General features: G+C 40.2%; 1 protein-coding gene across 2 annotated transcripts in view; it reads right to left on the bottom strand.

Moving 5' to 3' along the window:
• The window catches only part of pmfbp1 (polyamine modulated factor 1 binding protein 1), a 791,959-nt gene that overhangs the window by 545,088 nt on the left and 224,969 nt on the right, over positions 1-21,902 (bottom strand). For both annotated transcript variants that reach the window (XM_087995767.1, XM_087995768.1), the window contains exon 7: positions 3,946-4,078. In XM_087995767.1, coding sequence (XP_087851893.1) covers positions 3,946-4,078 — 133 coding nt within the window. The remainder of the gene's footprint in view (positions 1-3,945; positions 4,079-21,902) is intronic.

The following is a 21,902-nucleotide window of genomic DNA, read 5'->3' as shown; positions in this document are numbered from 1 at the left end:
CTATAATGATATGCCGGGACTCGAGAATGATCAATTTAGAGAATGCATCTACCAGAAATAAGAGGCAATAGGCCGGAGGACAATAAACATTTAAAACACCATATTCTTCCCCGTTTATCAGGGCTTTGAGGCTTACAAACTTCCCCTGTGTGTCTTTAACACAGCTGGAAATGTGTTGTTGGAAAAGCGCAGCAGGTCAGACAGCATCCAGGGAACAGGAGAATCGACGTTTCGGGCATAAGCCCTTCTTCAGGAATGTCACACCAGGATTGTCTTTAACACACTCCAGTAACTTAAATGGAAGATTCCTCCTAACCAATATAGCCACTCCCCTACTTCTGGTATTAAAAGATGAAAAGTAAACCCGATCAAAGCATTCTGCTGTAGTTTCAAATGCTCCCTAACATTCAAGTGTGTCTCTTGTAATAAAACAATATCCACCTTTTCTTTTCTAAGACTCAAGAATACCTTTTCCCTCTTGATTGGTGAGTGACTCTTCTTGATGTTCAGGTACACCACTTAATCAAGCCATTAGCCATAACCTTCTGCAATAACGTTCAGATTCAAGAGAAGAGGAGCTCGAATTACAATTGCCGAGCCTGAGTGTTGCAAGATCCATCGAACATAAAAACTACATAAACTAAACCCACTACAGTTAACAAGTTTACAAAGCTTATCAAAGATTATAACAAAAACCAAAAGACAAACCAACATATAAAGCGCCAATGGCACTGAATAGGGGAACGTACCCCCTTCCCAAAGGGGGTATCTACGTGTCCCAAAACTCAACTTCCCATCCCGCTGCCTATACTGCAGCCAGGGCATTTAAATACCTGAACCGGGCAAAAAACTGCCTGTCAGTAGGCATCCAGCCATCCCAACCATTATACCCCCCCTTCTAGCTAGAGCCGCACTGCAAATACAAGCAGAAAAGAAAGAAAATATACCATGAAATAACAATGTGAACAAAGAAATTTTGAAAAAAAAGTAAGGACCCCACCCATCCTTTGATATAACTTAACTTAGAAATTGAAAGTACACATCCCAACCACCCCCCCGAGCATAGTTTAGACCAGATTATTACCAATAAAAAAAACAGAAAAAGAAAAGCCCTGACCACATTTCCTCTTATTTTAAAGAAAAGTAGAGACAGACCAAAACAATACTACTATTTGTACATACTAAATTGTTCAAATTAAGTTAATTTGTCCACAAAGTCTCTTGCTTTCTCTGACGTGTCAAAGAGATGTACAGATCCATCTAAGGTGATCCAAAGAATCACCTGATACCTCAGACAGTACTGGATACCAAGCTCCCTCAGTATTCTCTTGACAATGTCATAGGATTTTCTTTTCCAGGTCACCACCGCTAAGAAGTTCTGTAAGAGTATGATCTTAGAGCTCTCATAAACTAGGGCCTTCGGATCCTTCCCCTGGATTCTGGAAGCTTCCACAATTCTCTCCTTATCTCTATTGTGATGCAACCACACCAAGATGGGATGAGGACGTTGGTCCAGATCTAACCTCTGCGCTGTGACCTGGTGAGCCCTCTCAATCTTCAAGCTTCTCATTCCAGCCTTCAAGTTAAGGAATTTCAGCAACCAATCCTCAATAAATTCCACTGGCTGCACACCTTCCTTGTCCTCTGGCAGACCCGATGATCCGAATACTATTTTTCCTGCCCTTGTTCTCGAGGTCATCAACCTGGTCAAGCAAATTACGGACCTGCATCTCCAGGGCCTGGATCCTATCCTTGGAGGAACCGGTGTCAGCTTCCACCATTTGACTCTGTGTTCTACCTCAACTGTCCCTTTCTCGAGGTCTCCCAGCTGCTGTTCATGCTTCTGCAGCATGATAGAGATTGGGGCCAGCTTCTCCTCTATCTGCTTGCCCAAGATCTCATGAGATTTTGCAAGCTCCTCCACCACACCTGGAAGGAAATCGAGACCAAGGATTCTGCACCCTGGGCCGCGGTCCCAGCCTTGGATGTACCTCCTCCCTTCTTCGGCAACCCTGGATTGTGAAAACCAAGGTAAGTTGCTCTCTGATAGCTTCCGGACTCCATGACCTTTCCAGAATTCCAGGATATCGCAGGGGTCTGGGTAGGGCGGGTTAGGACTTCGTCCCACTTGTGATGCAGTGCAGAGCGCTGCAATGGAATCTTCCTAGATCGCTGCCATATTGGATCCCCCAAATAATCTGTTTTTATTCTTCCCGTGAAAGTGAATAACCTCACACTTCTCATTATTATACTCCATCTGCCAATTTCTTTTTCCCCATCCAGTAGACTGTCTATAAACCTCTGCAGATCCTTTGTATTCTCCTCACAACTTGATTTCCTACCAATCTTTTATCATCTACAATTTTGGTCACAACAACATTTATCCGATCATTAACAGAGATATAAATACTCCATCCACAACCTTAAACATATATCTCCTCTACCATTGTTGCACAATGGTTGCAGCAAAGATGCATTGTAGCAATTTGCCAAGGCTTGAATTAGAATTAGAATTAGAATCCCTACAGTGTGGAAACAGGCCCTTCAGCCCAACAAGTCCACACCAACCCTCCGAAGAGTAACCCAACCAAACCCATTCCCCTACCCTACCCTATATTTACCCCTGACTATCGCACCTAACCTACACATTCCTGAACACTATGGGCAATTTAGTGTGGCCATTTCACCTAACCTACACATCTTTGGATTGTGGAAGAAAACCTTGGCACCCGGAGGAAACCCACGCGGACACGGGGAGAATTTGCAAACTCCACACAGACAGTCTCCCGAGGCTGGAATTGAACCAGGGTACCTGGCGCTGTGAGGCAGCAGTGCTAATCACTGAACCACCGGGCTGCACGTCTGCACCTCCCAAATCCATGACCTCTAAAGGCTAGAAGAGCAAGAACAGCAGGAAAATAAATCACTGTAATTTTCTCATTCAAGTTATAAAAGATGCTGATTTGGAATCATTTCTTTACCATTTCTTTATCTTTAGGGGTCAAAAAGCAGTAGCTCTCACAAAAGAGCACTGTGAGAATACCTTCACTACACAGGTCAGGAAAGCTGCTGACCACCGACTTCTCAAGGGACTTGACAAGGTGACACCCACATCCCACAGATGAACAAAATTCAAACGACTGGTGAAAGGATTTCTTCTTGCTTTGTCGACACACTCAGCAATGTTAAGTTAAGAGAACATTGGCTTGAGTGTTAAACCTCAACATGGCACCACTGACATCAAATCTGCATTTCTCAATGATCAACATCATGATCTAAACATTCTGTATACTTCAGACATTAGCTAACACTGAATGATAGTGATTTTAGTTTCCAGTTGAAAACATTTCTCTGATCAGAAACATGGTCCGAACATTATAGGGAAGAACATGGCAGCTTAATGCCTTCTTCTGTTGAATTCCTGACATTATGACTTTTGCAAGGCTCCCAGTAAAGACTGGGAGCCATTTCACAAGAAGTAACATGTAAAGTATAAAAGGAGGATTGTCCACTATCTGTTTTTAGGTGCTAACTTACATTAACACAAGCAGCATCAAATGGAAACCTGGGAGCAATTTGTTCACTCTCGCTGCAAAGTAAATGCATTCTTATAAGCCTAGAGAATACAAGGAAGTAAACAGAAAAATTTAATATCCTCAATAAACTATTCTCAAACTGAGATGACTGAATGGCATAGCAACTGATTGTTTCACTGTTACATTATTACTTGCTTCAGTTCTAGTTGAAGATGATGGAAATGTATTTTGAATTGTTAAGGTTCTGACCAAGATATCTTATCACATAAGAATATGAAGATCCAGAAACCTTTTGTAAGTGCTAACAAAAAGCTAATGCAATGAGTCAAATTCTCTGTATTTCAATGATGACAATAGAGCAACAAAAGTTATGATATTTAACGGATTACATCATTGGACTTTAACCAACCTCATATTTTGACTGTTGTTGGAGATAAACAGCTTCTCGAAGCTGGCTCTGTAAGTTTTGGATCACTTGTTCTTTTGCTGCTAAGTGGAATTTGACTTCTTCATATTCCATTAAATCTTCATTGGAATTTGTGCTGCGATACAAGATGGAGTGTTAGGACCAGAATATGAGAAATGGGAAATTGCAAATACGCAGCTATTAAATAAATACAAATAACTCAAAAATAATATTGCTATAATTCTATTTGTAACATTTGAAAAATCTTTCAACAAAACTGATATCCCAAGTGATGTTTTAAAATAAGATAGAAATTCCAGAAAATTGTTTTATATTTATGACTTTAAGATATAGTATTTACAAAATGTTGTTCTCCAGCTTTCTAGAAAAGGGTGTAAGAAGTTGGACTGGGTTCTTGAGAATGAGGTGAGCCCGACCGATCAAGTATCAGTGGGGAAATATTTAGGGGACAGTGAATTTAGATAATTAGGTTATTTTACACTTGCCAAGGAAAAGTATAAGGAGAAATCCAGAGTAAGACTACTAATAGGAGAAAGACAGCTTCAATGGGATATTGATGGATCTGGCCCAGATAACATGGAATCAAAGATCAGCAGGTAAAAATATAACTGAAGGATGAGCTGCCTTAAAGAAGATATATTCAAGTGGAATCAAGTTAGGTTCCCATGAAGGGATAGGTAGGGAAAACAAATATAGAACTTCCTAGACAATAAAACATATAGAAATTAAGATGAAGGTGAACAAGTGTGGTTATGACAGATGACTGGTGGGTAATACAATTGAGAACCAAGTTGAATATAAAAGATTCAGAGGGGATTAGAGTATGAGATGAGACTGGCAGCAATCAGGGAACTTTAAAGTCTGCTATAGACAGATACATTGTAAATGGATGGTAAAAGAAATGGTGGGAGCCAAAAAGGGGATTTTCTCATTGAGGCAGGAGATTTGGCCTATGTATTAAATAAGTACTTTGTGCTTTAACATGAAGTAAGTTGTTGCACACTTCACGGTGAAAAATCAAGTAGTTCAGACACTTGGAGGATTCCAAATTTAAAATTCCTAAGACACCTTTTTTATTCATTCATGGGATGAGGACATCGCTGGCTAGGCTATCTCTAATTGTTCAGATGGCATTTTAACAGTCAATCACATTGCTGTGGATCAGGAATTGGCCAGACCAGGTAAAGATGGATGTTTTCATCCCTAAAGGACGTTAGTGAACCATGTGGTTTTTTTCTAACAATTGACCTGCACAGTACTTTTCAGGACTTCTGCTCTATTTCAAATTTCCAGCATCTACAATATTTTGCTTGTATTTTATTAATTTTAAGGAACTTTTTGTTTTGATATTTACAACCCTGTCAGATTTGGTATCATCCCTTCCCTTCTTAAGGCTAGTTAGGATGGGCAAAAAATGTTGGATTCAGGTGTGACACTCAAATCTTGTGAACGAATTAAACAAAAGACACAAGCGAATATCCTATTGTTACAATTGTAGCAAAAGTGAACTATCAATATACAACTTTCATCATTTGACTTTGATGTACGAGGAATGGTTTTAAAATGGACACTACTAACCTAAAGTGTTTGCGGTGATCACCTGACAAGCCAAGCAACCCACATGGAATAGACAAAAGCACTGGTTCAGAATGACTATTTTTAATCAAGGATTTTAAAGTTTTATCCAGTGGTTGTGTTATACATCAGATTGGGCAAAGCTCCAATTTAAGTCAAAGATTAACCTTTTCATATTCATTTCTTTTTACAACAATCAGCAGTCATAAAGGCTGAGTTGCAAGCTTTGTTGCCAATATTCTTTTTTATGATTGAGCATATTGAAACAGTCACTCATAGTACACATTCTGTCAACCATTTTGGTTTGACAATTATTTCTGGGTACAAAGCCAGTATTTTGTTTACCATATCAAATAGTGATTTGCTAATCAAAGGCAACCAGTGATTTTTAGTAATATTGAAATAATGCAGCAAAAAGCAAAGAAAGTATTGAACAATTCACAATTACATAATCGGTTGTTTTGCTTCTCTGAACCTCTCCCTAATCTGTCACATTTAGGAAACCTTAGCAAGGAAGCAGACAGCTCGAGTGCTGAAGAGATTCTTATCAGTATTTCTTATGAAATACTAGACCTCTCAAACTCCAGCCATCCACCAGAAGAAAAATCCAGTCAGGCAACCATTCTCCAAAAGTCTCGAATCCTACCAGCCTAGAAGAAGATACACTTGAATGTAAGTTTACTTGGATAATATTAGATAATATATGAATAACCCTGCTGCAAACAGGCATTTGTTAAATGACCCATAATTAAATAAATTACAATACAAATATTAACTGTAATTGATTTGGCAGTTTGGAAGCTAATGGCAGTGTTACCATACAAAACACTGTCACACCAATGCGTGGTGCTATGGAAAACAAGACGTGATCTAATTTTCCAAGTCAACTTGTGCAGGATGAATTATAAGTAGACGTAGTCACAACATTGTTTAAGAAGCAGAGGATGTAGTTTTGAGAAGGATATTGGGAAAATAAATGCTGAATGGAGCCATTTATTGTTTCTGTTGAGATATTACTATACTCCTTACACATTTGCAACTGCAAAGTTTGTCCCAAATCCGATTAAGTGTTTGCTGATGACACCACCATTATAGGGCAGATCTCAAACAATGATGAGACAGAGCACAGAGAAAAGATTGAGTGCTTAGCAGCATGGTATACAGGAAGCAATCTCTCCATAATATCAGCAAAACAAAGGAGCTGGTCAAACTTCAAGAAGCGAAGTGGAGGGCATGTCCCTGTTTGCATCAATGATGCTGAGGTGGAGATAATCAAGAGCATCAAGTTCCTGTAAGTGATAATCGTGACAGTCAAGAAAACACAACCACAAAACTACTTCCTCAGGAAGCTAAAGAAATTTGGCATGTCCACAAAGATTCTCACCAATATCGATGCACCACAGAAAGCATCTTATCTAGATGCATCATAGCGTGGTATGGCAACTGCTCCTCCCAAGACTGCAAGAAACTACAGAGCATTGTAAGCACAACCTAGTCTATCACGCAAACCAGTCTCCCATCCATTAACTCTATCTATACTTCCCGCTGATTTGGGAAAGCAACCAACGAAATCAAATATCGTTCCTACCCCTGTTATACTGTCTTCCATCCACTTCTGTCGGGCAGAAGATATATAAGTTTGAAAGATTCAAGAAGCGCTTCTTTCCCACAATTATTGGACTTTAGAATGGTCCTCTCAAATTTTAATTCTGATCGCTTTCCCACCACACATTCTCTGCAATTGTAACACTATATTCTGCACTCTGTTCTGCTACCTTTTGTATGGCTTGATCTCCTGTATAGCATGTCAAACAACACTTTTCACTATTTTAATACATGTGACAACAATAAATCAAACTATCAAACTGTCATTGGAGAGTTATTGGTGAATGTAGATTCTTAGTCGCAGTTACAGTTAAATCATGATAAGTCAAATTCAGATGAGATAAAAACTTTGGTTATATTTGAGTTGTCAGTTGTTCCAGAAAGCAGAATAGCAAATCCAAGAGAATGATCCTTATGATCAGTCAAAATTCTGAAATGGCAAGTCTGGATTAGTTCAATTCATGTAAACTTGTCATATGAACACATTGACCAATCAAGGTGGGGTTAGGCCACACAAAAACGCAAAATTGTGGGGTACTCGGCTGTGAAAGGACATACAAAGCCTATATAAAAATGGCCAATCCTGTGAGAAACATATGTCCATCAGAGAGTAGGTGAAATTGATGCAGCAAGTCTAAAACTGTGACATAAAGCAATAAGTGAACGTTGTGAAGGAAGATTCTACCAGTGATTTTGTCAACTGTTCTGACAATATGGTGGACTATATCACACTTGTCTGATGATTGCACACTAAGCAGAAAAAGATTCTTGAGTTTTTCCAGAGCTAACGTATGACATTTTCAATGCCTTTTACAAGGTTAGGCCAATGTAAGGCATGAACAAATTGAAGAATAGAACCTTTACATAACTTACTGATTTGCTCTGTTTTTTTGGGGGACATTTGTAAAAGTACAGAGAGTGCATTTGTGGGAAAATAGAGCCATATAGAGTCCTAAGTGGCTATCTTGAAGCTCTGCCAAACAGAAATTTGTTGGCAAGAGAGGAGGGGGAGTGATGTTTTTGATTAGGGATAACATTACTGCTGTACTTAGGGATGATATTCCTGGGAATATGTCCAGCGAAGTTATTTGGGTTAAACTGAGGAAAACAAAAGGGATGATCATCTTATTGGGATTGTACTATAGACTTCCCAATAGTCAGTGAGAAATTGAGAAACAAATTTTGGAAGGAGATCTCAGTTATCTGCAAGAATAATAGGGTGATTATAGTATGGGATATTTTCAAACATAGACCGGGACTGCCATAGTGTTAAGGGTTTAGATGGAGAGGAATTTGCTTAGTGTGTATAAGATAATTTTCTCATTCAGTACATGGATGTACCCATCAGAGAAGATGGAAAACTTGAACTACTCTTGGGAAATAAGGCAGAGTGGGTGACTAAGGTGTTAGTGGTGGAGCACTTTGGGGCCGGTGACAATAATTCTGTTCGCTTTAAAATGGTGGTGGAAAAGGATAGACCAGGTCTAAAAGTTGAAGTTTTAAATTGGAGGAAGGACAATTTTGATGGCATTAGGCAAGAACTTTCAAAAGTTGATTGGGGACGGATATTTGTAGTTAAGGGGACGGCTTAAAATTGGGAAGACCATAAAATGAGATAACAAGAATCCAGAGACAATATGTTCCTGTTAGGGTGAAAGGCAATGCTGGTAGGTGTAGGGAATGCTGGATGACTAGAGAAATTGAGGTTTTGGTCAAGAATAAGAAGAAAGCATATGTCAGATATGGACAGCAGAGATTGGTGAATCCCTAGAACAGGATAAAGGAAGTAGGAGTATACTTCAGAGGGAAATCAGGAAGACAAAAAGGGGACGTGTGATGACTTTGACAAATAGGGGTAAGGAGAATCCAAAGGGATTTTACAAATACATTAAGGACAAAAGGGTAACTTGGGAGAGTTTAGGGCCCCTTAAAGATCAGAGTTGCAAAGGGTGGCGCTGGAAACCCGTAGCAGGTCAGGCAGCATCAAAGGAGCAGGAGGCGTAGTGGACAGCGAAGAGGGTTACCTCAGATTACAACAGGATCTGGACCAGATGGGCCGATGGGCTGAGAAGTGGCAGATGGAGTTTAATTCAGATAAATGCAATGGGCTGCATTTTGGGAAAGCAAATCTTAGCAGGACTTATATACTTAACGGTAAGGTCCTAGGGAGTTTTCCTGAACAAAGAGACCTTGGAGTGCAGGTTCATAGCTCCTTGAAAGTGGAGTCGCAGGTAGATAGGATAGTGAAGATGGCGTCTGGTATGCTTTCCTTTATTGGTCAGAGTATTGAGTACAGGAGTTGGGAGGTCATGTTGTGGCTGTACAAGACATTGGTTAGGCCACTGTTGGAATATTGCATGCAATTCTGGTCTCCTTCCTTTCGTAAAGATGTTGTGAAACTTGAAAGGGTTCAGAAAAGATTTACAACGATGTTGCCAGAGTTAGAGGATCTGAGCTACAGGGAGAGATTGAACAGGCTGGGGCTGTTTTCCCTGGAGTGTCAGAGGCTGAGGGGTGACCTTATAGAGGTTTACAAAATTATGAGGGGCATGGATAAGATAAATAGACAAAGTCTTTTCCCTGGGATCAGGGACTCTAGAACTAGAGGGCATAGGTTTAGGGTGAGAGGGGAAAGATATAAAAGAGACCTTAGGGGCAACTTTTTCACACAGAGGGTGGTACATGTATAGAATGAGCTGCCAGAGGATGTGGTGGAGGCTGGTACAATTGCAACATTTAAGAGGCATTTGGATGGGTATATGAATAGGAAGGGATTGGAGGGATATGGGCCGGGTGCTGGCAGGTGGGACTAGATTGGGTTGAGATATCTGGTCGGCGTGGACAGGTTGGATCAAAGGGTCTGTTTCCATGCTGTACATCTCTATGACTCTGACAGGCGATGTGTCAGGCATAAGGCCTTCATCAGGAATGTGGAGGGGGAAGGAGGATGAGAGATAAATTGGGGGGTGGGGGAAGGTAGATGGGAAGGAAATTGGTGGATGCATTTGAGGGCTAATTGTGATAGGTCGGTAGGGAGGGTTCAGTGAATAGATGGCAAGGAAGATGGACAGGTCAAGAGGATGGTGCCAAGTTGGAGGATTGAATCTGAGATGAGATGGGGGGAGGGGAGGTTTGAAAACTAGTCAAGTCAATGTTGTTGCCATGTAGAAGATGAGGCATTCATCCTCCAGTTGGTGGGTGGCTTTGATTTGGGGGTGTTGGAGGTCCAGGACTTGCATGTCCTTGGGGGAATGTGAAGTGGAGTTGAAGTGGTTGGCCAAAGGGTGGTAGGGTTGTTTGGCACAGAGGTGGCCTTGCTGATCCTTAACGGGGTGGCTTTGACAAATAAGGTTAAGGACAATTCCAAGGAATTTTATAAATACATTAAGGACAAAAGGGTAACTAGGGAGAGTATAGTGTCCCTCAAAAATCAGCAAGGCAGCCTATGTGTGGATCCGCAAAAGGTGGGGGAGATGTTAAACAAATATTTTGTATCAGTGTTTACTGTGGAGAAGGACATGGAAGATATAGAAAGTGGGGAAATAGATGGTGACATCTTTAAAAATGTCCATATCAGAGAGGAGGAGGTGCTGGATGTCTTAAAATGCATAAAGGTGGATAAATCCATGGGATCTGATCAGGCGTACCCCAGAACTTTGTGGGAAGCTAGGGAAATGATTGCTGGGCCCCATGCTGAGATACTTATATCATGAATAGCGACAGACAAGATGCAGAAGACTGGATGTTGATTAATATGGTGCCACTACAGAAGAAAGGTGTTAAGAAAAAGTCAGGGAACTAGACAGTAGTGAGCCTGACATTGCTGGTGGGCAAGTTGTTGGAGGGAATTCTGAGGGACAGTATTTACATGTATTTGGAAAGGCAAGGATTGAATACGGATAGTCAACATGGCTTTGTGCATGAGAAAGTGTCTCACTAATTTGATTGAGTTTTTTGAAGAAGTAATGAAGAGGATTGATGAGGCCAGGGTGGTGGACATGACCTATATTGACTTCAGTAACTCATTCGATCAAGTTCCTGATGGTAGACTGGTTATGGAATAGACAGAGAACTAGCCATTTGGATACAGAACTGGCTCAAAGGAAGAAGACAGACGGTGGTGGTGGAGGATTGCTTTTCAGACTGGAGGTTTGTGACCAGCAGTGTGCTACAGGCATCGGTGTTGGGTCCACTGCTTTTTGTCATCTATAATTTGGTTGTGAACATAGGAGGTATGGGTAGGAAGTTTGCAGATGCCACAAAAATTGGAGATGTAGTGGACAGCGAAGAATACAACGGGCTCTGGATCAGTTGGGCCAATGGGTCAAGGAGTGGCAGGTGGAGTTTAATTTAAATAAATGTGAGGTGCTGCACTTTGGAAAGGCAAATCAGAACAGGACTTATACAGAATGATAAAGTCCTGGGGAGTGTTGCTGAACAAAAAGACCTTGGAATACAGATTCATAATTCCTTGGAAGTGTAGTTTCCATGTAGACGAGTTAGTGAAGAAGGTGTTTGGTATGCATGCCTTTACTGGTCAGTGCATTGACTATTGGAGTTGGGAGGTCATGTTGCCACTGTACAGGACATTGGTTAGGCCACTTTTGGAATATTGCATGCAACACTGGTCTCCCTACTATAGGAATGATGTTGTGAAACTTGAAAGGGTTCAGAAATGATTTATAAGGGTTGGAGGGTTTGAGCTATAGGGTGAAGCTGAATAGGCAGGGGTTATTTTCCCTGGAGTGTCAGAGGCTGAGGGGTGACCTTATATAGATTTATAAAATCATGAAGGGCATGGATAGGGTAAATAGACAAGGTCCTTTCTCCAGGGTGGGGGAGTCCAACCTGAGAGGGCATAGGTTTAAGGTGAGAGGGGAAAGATTTAAAAGTGACCTAAGGAGCAACCTTTTCATGTGGAGGGTAGTATGTGTCTGGAATGAGCTGCCAGGGAAGTGGTGGAAACTGATACAATTACATTTAAAAGACATCTGAATATGTATATGAATAGGAAGGGTTAAGAGGAAATGGGCCAAATGCTGGCAAATGGGACTATATTTATTTAGGATATCTGGTCAGTGTGGATGAGTTGGACCAAAGTGTGAGTTTCCATGCTGTACATCTCTATGACTCTATATGATGGGAGCTATTCAATTTGCCACTAACATTCGGATAACTGACCTATGTTGACTCAGAGTGGATTCTTGGAAATCCTAAGGAACAACACATAAAGGAAATGACTGCACTGAAAATGTATATAAAAATGTACAGAAGTAGCAGACACTGAAGATAAAAAATAAATGTTGATAGTTCAACACAATATGAAAATTTGCTTTCAACAAACAAAATGTGCACTTTTAGTAAATGTGTACATTGTGAAAAATAAAGCAGAAGGCTAAGCCTGTAGTATCTTTCAATTCAATTGGTGGGTAATCAAACAAAACGGAACACATTTTCTTTTTGCAGACATGGCATCCTTGTAATGATGCAAAACTTGATTTCCTATTGGCACTGTGTTATAGCCTTTAATTATAACAGTGATCTCTCCATCAGTATCTGACTGTATATGGGGCCAGCCTCAGCACTCACAATTGAAGATAGTATGTCAGTTGTTCATGCACTCTGAAGAGCTCCATCCTTTCATCACAGTTAAGTACATTGGAAACTGCTGTAAGAGGATTTCTTACAAAAAATGTAACTTACAAACTAGGTTTCACGTTTATCATTGCCAATTGAAACACAGGAGAATTGTAGAGTCAATTTGCTGAGGAGATCTATTTTTACAACGACTTAGAGGTCTGAAATTCCCTTTTTTTGTTCTCTTGTTCCCTTCTTAAATAGTGGGGTAACATGTGCTAGCTTCCAATCTGCTGGAATTAGTTTTTAGAATTTTGGATGATCACCGATCAATCCGCTAGCTCCATAACCACCCCTTCTGGTTTGTAAATTCAGGTCCTGGGGTCTTATCAACTTTAGGCTACACTCATTTCTCCAGTATAATATTCTTTCTATTCCTCAACTCCTTATTCTCCCTAGTCACTTGGATCTGGGGTATTTATTGGAGATTTATTGGATCTTTCTCAGCAAAACAGCCTCATTCCTGATGAAGAGCTTATGCTTGAAATGTTAATTCTCCTGCTCTTGGATGCTGTCGGACTGACTGTGCTTTACCAGCACCGCACTCTTCGACTCTGAAACTCCAGCATCTGCAGGCCTCACTTACACATAGTATTTATTTTGCAAAGCACAGCGTATTGATGATATTGTTCAGAAAATAGGCAAGTTTCTCATGTCAACAGTGCTACTAAATTTAGGTAGGAAACTAGGTGTTTGCGCCATAGGAAAAGGAAAGAAAATTTCAAGCACTGTGAAATCACTCTGAAACCCTTGCTGATAAGTGGCAAGTAAACTTTGGGCCACATTAGTGCAAGGCCATCACCAAAAGAAGGGAATCTACCCACCGCTCTTGACAATCAATGGCATAATTATCAATGAATATCCCACCATCAAGATTCTGGAGGTTTCTATTGATCAGAAGTTGAACTGAAATAGCCATATATTTGTGGCTAAACAGCAGGACAGAGGCTAGGAATCCTCCGGCAAGTAACTCATTTCCTGACTCTCCAAAGCCTGTCCACCATCTACAAGAGACAAGTCAGAAGCATGATAGTCTCTACTGATATGATGAGTTCAGCTCCAAGAACAATCAAGAAGTTTGACAAATCATAAATGAGGACAAAGCAGACTAATTGATTGGCACCACATCCACAAACATTCATCCCCTCCACCACTGACACTCATTAGCAACAGTATTTACTATCTACAAGATGCACTGCAGAAATGCACCAAGGCTCCTTAGACGGCACCTTCTGAATCCATAATTGCCACTATCTAGAAGGACAAAAGCAGCAGATACTTAGGAACATCACCACCAGCAAGTTCCTCTCCAATCCAGACATCATCCTCAGAGTTGCTCGGTCAAAATCCTGGAATTCCTTCCAAAATGGCATTATATATTTTTTTAGATTACTTACAGTGTGGAAACAGGCCCTTCGGCCCAACAAGTCCACACTGACCCTCCGAACAGCAACCCACCCAGACCCATTCTATTACATTTACCCCTTCATCCAACACCACGGGCAATTCAGCATGGCCAATTCATTTAACCTGCACATCTTTGGACTGTGGGAGGAAACCAGAGCACCCGGAGGAAACCTACGCAGACACAGGGAGAATGTGCAAACTCCACACAGACAGTTGCCTGAGGCGGGAATTGTGGATGTGCCAAGACCAAATGAAGCGTAGCAATTCAAGAAGACATTGGAATCTTCTCAAATCTCGCTAACATTGCAATCAGCTAAACCCATCCAGCAGTTGGAATAGGTATCCCTAATGGTTTTACAGGAAGTAACAAAACACAGACTGGTGGAATTTTTAAATTAGTCAGATATGGAATTGCTTGCCAGAGCTAAGAAGGTCCAGATAATTGAAATATTTGTAAAGGATCTAGAACTTGTTGAAATGTAGGAAGGATTAGATACACTGAGTTGTAAATCAATAGAGCTAATAAAGATTTAATTATGGTTAAAACAACTTGAAGATGAAAAGGAAATTCAAAACTAGGAAATGGAGATGAAGTAAGTTGAACTTGAATATCAGTGAGGAAGGGAAACATGAAAGATAGGGTACACTATCTTAAAATGATTCAGTTAAAAAAAGACCTTGAATGCCAAATGATCTTCTGATGAAGAATGCCCAAGTCATAATCTAAAGTCAAATAGGAAATGCTTAGGTTTGGTCAAGCCCTACAAAAAATTGAGGCAAAACTCTTACAGACATGCTTTACATCATTTGAGAAAATAGTACAACAAATGAGGTGGCCAAAAGAAAACTGGACATTACCAAAACAATGCAAGTTGACAGGTAGAACATATACAATTTATGTGCAGAGGACATTTCTATGCACTTTGATGCTTTGAAAAATGCTGTTTTAGATACATGCGAGTTCCTGAAGAATAGAGACAAATATTGTGCAACTTGGGGAAGACTTATGGGCAAACCTATGCTGAATTTGAAAGGCTAAAAGAACTAATTTTGATGGGTCATTACAAGCATAATGGCTTAACAAAGGCTATCATTAGAGGTCAAAGTAATACTACAACAGATGGTACAGTAGCCAAAATTTTCTTTCAGCATACAGAAGTGCTTAACATATTTTCGTTCATTGAGGCTCAGAAAGCAGATTCCAGGGTAAGTAATTTAATACAGGCAGCTCACACTGAAGTTGAGGCTGAAGGTTTTCCAGAGTGTTCTTATATTTAAAAAAAGGATTCTTGATGAGGAAGTGTAGACATTGCTTAGACCTGAGAGTTCTAAGGATGTGTCATGGACTGAAACGTTAACTCATAGATGCTGTCAGACCTGAGCTTTTCCAGCAATTTCTGCTTTAATTTCTGATTTATACAGCATCTGCTGTTCTTTCAGATCCAAAGATTTACAACCTTTGAAAATGAAATTCCTAATCTCTGTCTTAAGTGGGACACCCATTATCTTTAAAATGTAGCTCCTAGTTCTAAAACACCCCTGATAGGAAAAAACATCTCAGCATTTACACTACAATACCCCCTCAAAATATTGCACATTTCAATAGGATCATCTCTTAACCTTCTAAACTCCAATAAGCATAGCTCCAACCTGCTCAAACTTTCATCATAAGACAAACTCTCTTCCCAGGAATAATCCTGGAGAACTTCCTCTGAACTATTTCCACTGCAAGTATGCCCCTCCTTTAGTAAGGCAACCTCGCAATACTCTAGGTGTGGTTTCACTAATGTCCAGTACAGTTGTAGCAAGACTTCTGTACTTCTAATATTCCATCTCTTTTTGCAATAAAGATCGACATTTTGTTATTTCCTAATTCCATATTGTACTTGCATGCTGACGATCTGTAATTTATGTACAAGAACATGCAGATCCCACTGAACCAAAGTTCTGTGACAATCTCTTTCAATTTAAATAATACTTTTTCTAATTCTTCATTCCAAAGAGGACAAGCTCAAATTTTCCCACATTGTATCCATCTGCCAAAGTATTGCCCATTCAATTATCCCAACTTTATCCCTTTGCAGGCCATTTTGTATTTTCCTTACAACTCACTTTTGTACATTTCTTCACAGCTTCAGGAAATGTGGCTGCAATAGTTTCAGTTCCTTCATCCAAGTCATGAATATGGATTATAAATAATTGAGGGTCCATCACTGATCCCTTTGATAATTTGCCAATCCGACATTCTGAAAATAGTCCATTTATTCTCAATTTCCTGTTAGCCAGTCTTCCAAAATTATTAATGTATCACACTAATCATCAACCTCTCATGACCTGTCATCAACCTCTTAAGTGGCACCTATGAAATGCCTTTTGGAAATCCAAATACTCTACATCTACTGATTTCCCTATAGCCACCTGCTTATCATATCCTTAAAGAACTAATAAATTTCATTTGGCAGTAAAGATCTTGAGTATAGAAACATAGGAACATGTAACATAGGAGCAAGTATAGGCCACTCAGCACTTTAAGCCTACTCCACCAATCAATATGACCATGGCTGATCATTCAACTCAGTAGGAGAAAGTGAGGACTGCAGATGCTGGAGACCAGAGTTGAAAAGTGTGGTGCTGGAAAAGCGCAGCAGGCCAGGCAGCATCCGAGTAGGAGAATCGATGTTTCGGGCACAAGCCTTTCCTGAAGAAGGGCTTATGCCTGAAACATCGATTCTCCTGCTCCTCGGATGCTGCCTGGCCTGCTGCGCTTTTCCAGCACCACACTTTTCAACATTCAACTCAGTAACCTGTCTTACTTTTTGCCCATACCATTTAATCCCTATAGCCCTAATAAGTACAATTTCAAGGCTATGGGCCTCGTGTGGAAAAGTTGGACTAGTCTAGGTAGAAGTATTACTTTAGCAATATAAACTTGATGGGCCAAAGGGTCACTTCTGTACTGTATTACTCTATGATTCTATGAAATATATCTGACTCCTTCTTGAAAACATTTAATACTTTGGCTCAGCCACTTTCCACAGGTTCACTACTCTCTGATTGAAGACATTTCTCAGCTCAGTCCTAAATGGCCTACTCTGTACTTTAGACTATAACGATTGATTCTGGACTTCCTGGTCATCAGGAACATCTTTCCTGCACTTAACTTGACTAGTCCTGTTAGAATTTTACAGATTTCTATGAAATCCCCCCTTATTCTTCTAAACCCCAGTGAATATGCTCTTAACCAGTCCAGTCTTTCTTCATACATCAGTCTTGCCATCCCAGGAATCAATCAGCTAAACCTTTGTTGCTCTTCCTCCATATTCAGAACATTCTTCCTCAGACAAAGAACCAAAACTGCACACAATACACCAACTCGGGTCTTACAAAGGTCCATTACAATTGCAGCAAGATATCCCTACTTCTGAATTTGAAGCCTTTCACTATGAAGACAAACATATCATTTTCTTTCTTCACCGTATCCTTATTGAATTGATAAAAAAAACACATATTTTGCTGAAGCTTTATGTCTTTCATTCATCAGGACAATCCACGAGAAACACCAAATAAAGGGAAAGCAACATTATTATACAGTATGAGGGGAATGTTGATTTATTAGCAAGTGCATTCTGATTGATTGTGGCATTGCCATGGAGAATGTACTAGTTAATGATGACCGAAATTAGTCGCCAAGCTTTATTTACATTTTAAACCAGAGAGATTGACTCTGACTAGTCAAGATATAGCCCTAATAAATGACCCAGTTTTGCATTACCCTATTTTCAAGAGTCGAAACAGGTACAGTGATTTCTTGTGTTCTTTCTGTTTGCAAAGGACAACCAAATGCAATACCATACACAGCTTCCAGTATACTCAAGTACACAACACTGTGATCTCGATTGATAAACCTAAATTGGTTCTCAGCATAATGCTTCACATACTGAGGCCTACTTAATAAATATTGTCCAATTGTGGAATCATACATAATGTTGCACACTATGTTGCAATTATTCCAAGCTCAGACTGGTTAGTTGCATTCAATAACTTGCTTAGTGTGAACAACTAAGAGGAAATGCTGTTTGATATGATCGACAAGCCTTTGGGTTTTAAATCATGTATCATATGGGCATTAAAACTCACAGAGCATATTATACATTTGCGTGATGGCAGAATCTCTCCTGGTTTGACGAAAGCATCATGTTAGAAGTGAACACCACTCATGTTGCGACTGCATCAATCCATCATGAAGCAGTGAGCTGAAGCTGCTGTTCAAGATTTTCAGGCAACTTATCATTCTTGGATATTCTCCGTTAGACTGAGCACATCTCAGTACCAAAAGAAGCAGCCATAGGCCTATCCATTTGTTTGGACAAGATAGAGCATGAAATCATCTGATCACAATTACCACTATTCTTCAGGAGGAATTTGATAAACCCTATTTCAGCATCAATTTGGACTGCAAATAAATGGCTCAAACCCTCATCACAAGGTTGTTGATAAGGCCAATCTTATAGTGAATTGAATTGTAGGAAGTCTAACTCCTATACTGAGGGCAGGTTTATGATAGATGGTAGTAAGGAACACCCTGGACAATTGTCAATTAGTACATCAAAGACAGTGAACTCATTTGATTGCTCCACCTCAAAGGTGAATTGTAGCACAACATGAAATCCATTAGGATATGCAAGAGAATTATATACAGCTGCAGATCCATATTTGGTGAATGTATCATCTACATGTTGGAAATATGCAAGGAGTAGGAAGTTAAGTGTCATTTAATCAAAGACACATATCTCATGGAACCCAACAAAGATGGTTGGGGGATTTGGGATTCATGGGAGTCCTCTGGCAACACCACTTTTTGAGACATGGTTGGTGTCATTAAAATTGAATTCAAGCTGAGTTCACAGGTTGAATCAATGTTGATTCACACAATGGCGATGTGTCTATTTGCCATTATATAACACTGCAGTGCAAATGCATACGGCTTTTGTGAATTAGCAAATAGGCTAATCACATCAAATGAGCACATGGACACCGCATTGCTATCAACATGTTAGTCTTCCACAGTGTTCACAAATGTGAAAGAATCCTTCAGTGGCTATGCAAATTATTTAAAAATAAGTTGCAGCAATTCACTCAGTTCGCCATTTGGCCTGTTCATATTGCACGGAACCAGTCAGACATAACAAATAGTGAGGTTGCTGACTTCTTCACTGAGCCGGTAAGTTTGTTCACAGATGTTTCGTCACCATCCCAGGTAACATCATCAGTGCATCTCCGGTGAAGCTCAGCGAGCAAATCAACAACCTCAAACTCCAGTGTAAATAGCCATAGTCTATTCAGCCTCTCCACATAACAAATAGTGTTAAGAGACATCACTTATGTGTGTCTTGGGCAGGCAACATATATATATGTGGATGCAATGAGTTATGAGGATGAATCTTATCATATTATCTCACTTGGCAGTTTGTTGCTCTTACTCAAGTCTAGCAAGTTTGCTTTTATCTTGCTTTCAAGTAAGGCTGTCTAGTCAAGCTGAGCAAAAGATCCAATTGACACTGTAAAATAAGGTGTCTGTATTACATGTACTTTACTACCATTTATCATTGAGTTTGGATTTTTGAATTTGAACTCGTAGCATATAGATTCTCTGTGTGTTGGAAGGGGTGTAAAGATTAACATGTGAGTAGTTTTGTGGCCATAGTGATTTATTTTAAAGAAGTGTTAAGAGAAAGACTTGATGGACACTAATGAGTTTTTGTCTATATTGAGAGAATTTTAGAGTGAATAAACGGCTGTGCATTAGGCTGTATTTCAGAAGATCATTGTTTGTTGTTTTGTTTAAATTTATAAAATTTTTATCATGTGTTTCAAAATCTTTAAATATATTATTTGTAAATAGTTTGGCTTATTCTATCTTCATTTCTTTTGTATAAAAACTTCTCTTTTATTGTTATAACCAAACCTACAACATTGCAAGCTTACATTTCAGTGAGGAATCACATTGTTAATTGCACAAAAAATATAATGTATCAAGCTAGGTTTCAGTTTGGTATTCAGTTTTGTCTAGTAATAACAACACTTGGGATCATAACAGTTAGGATCTCTTGAGAGTCATGGGATTTAAAATGGAGTCTGTGTCTTTCAATTTAAAATAACAAGTATGCAGTAATTCCGGATATAAAATGGCTGCATTGCAGTTGAAATACCTGCACAAAGGCCAGTATCCCTGACCGAGTCACCCTTTATTTACTAATGCACTGTACACTGGCTATGCCAGCCAACTCAGAATCAGTCCACTGAAATGAGGAGATTCTAAATCCTGTTTGCATTTTCTTTTCTTTATCTATCCCTGTTTATTTATTTTTCTTTTTTAAAAATTCCCCACACTACCACCTAACAGCGGAAGTGCTTATATTTTCCCCAGCACCCATATTGTGTGTGTTCAGGTGTGAGACACAGTGAAAGACAACAGGTGAATAAATCTTTATTCATTTTCCACCACCAGGAAGAAAGGAAACACCAGAGTGGCCAGTGACAAGCAATGCCTTTCTCATGAGAGGGAAATGCTGCATGATCAAAGAAGTGAAGGACAGGGAGGGATTAAATCAAAATAGAGTTAGAGGAGGAAATAAAACACTCCACTCCCTGCAGTGCCCACCTCTCCCTGAAAATCTCAAGGGTGTTGGTAGATCAGGCAGGGCTTTCATGATTGCCCATGGTTAACAACGCAAATCAAGGGTCTTGTAGTCATTTAGCTCCACCTGACATCCCTCCCCAACAAGTCCGGGGATGTGGGCCTGGTCTTTGGCTTGTAGCTTTTCCTGCGATGTTTTCACCCCAGGTTCAGCTTCTCTGATTTGGTCTTTGACACAAGCGGCATGTACTGGACTGTAGCCTTCTTTTGTGTCTGGTGTGTCTCGGGAGAGTTTCCTCCTCTTCATCCGCTGATAATGGCATGAAGACTGCATCCATCTCGGACTCCGAAGTTTCCCTGACACTAGACGGAGGGGGAGACCTATGGTTTCTGACAGGCCTTCTGGCTGTATTGAGGGGCCAGGTATATTTTGTTCCTGTCATCTTTGCAAGGTAACAGTTTTCAGGTGATCCACATGTTTGTTCTGGACTGTATCACCAAAATGAACTTTGTAAGTCGTGGGACCTGAACTCACATCAACCTCACCTTGTACCCAAACAGGGCTATTTCCCTAGTTCCGGCACCAAGCTTTGCCCTCCAAATTAAACTGTCTCTCTTGCTTAAAAGAGGCATGTGGTCGGCCTTGGTGTTCCTATTGCCATTTCACCCTCCCCATCAGGTCTGGGAATATCAGATTTAACCTGCTGTGGAGCCTTCTCCCCATCAGCTACACCGCTGGAGCCATCCGTGTAGTTGCAGAAACAGGGACATTTTGGTATTGAATGATGCTGATGCTTTTTTTAAGTCTGCCTTCAACATTTGGACCGGTCTGTCTGCCAGACGATTGAATGATAGATTGTTTGGAGCTGCCCTTACATACCGAATGGCACTTGGCTTTAGGAAATACTCAAATTCCCGCTAGTAAATGTTGGTGCCACTGGAGGCTATTATTGTCCTTGTTGGCACCCTGGGCACCAATGCAGCTGTGTCAGCATCCAATCCTGGCCACCAGACAACTTCTTGCTAGCATCTTCATCTGGGAATTCCCTGGATGATTCTGGTGGAGTTCAGCCAGTAT

Source organism: Chiloscyllium plagiosum, unplaced genomic scaffold (assembly GCF_037043375.1).
Source record: "Chiloscyllium plagiosum isolate Xiang-an unplaced genomic scaffold, Cpla_swu_hap1 HiC_scaffold_17, whole genome shotgun sequence".
Lineage (NCBI taxonomy): Eukaryota > Metazoa > Chordata > Chondrichthyes > Orectolobiformes > Hemiscylliidae > Chiloscyllium > Chiloscyllium plagiosum.
Note: the sequence above shows the minus strand (reverse complement) of the source record. Positions and strands in the feature narration are given on the sequence as shown.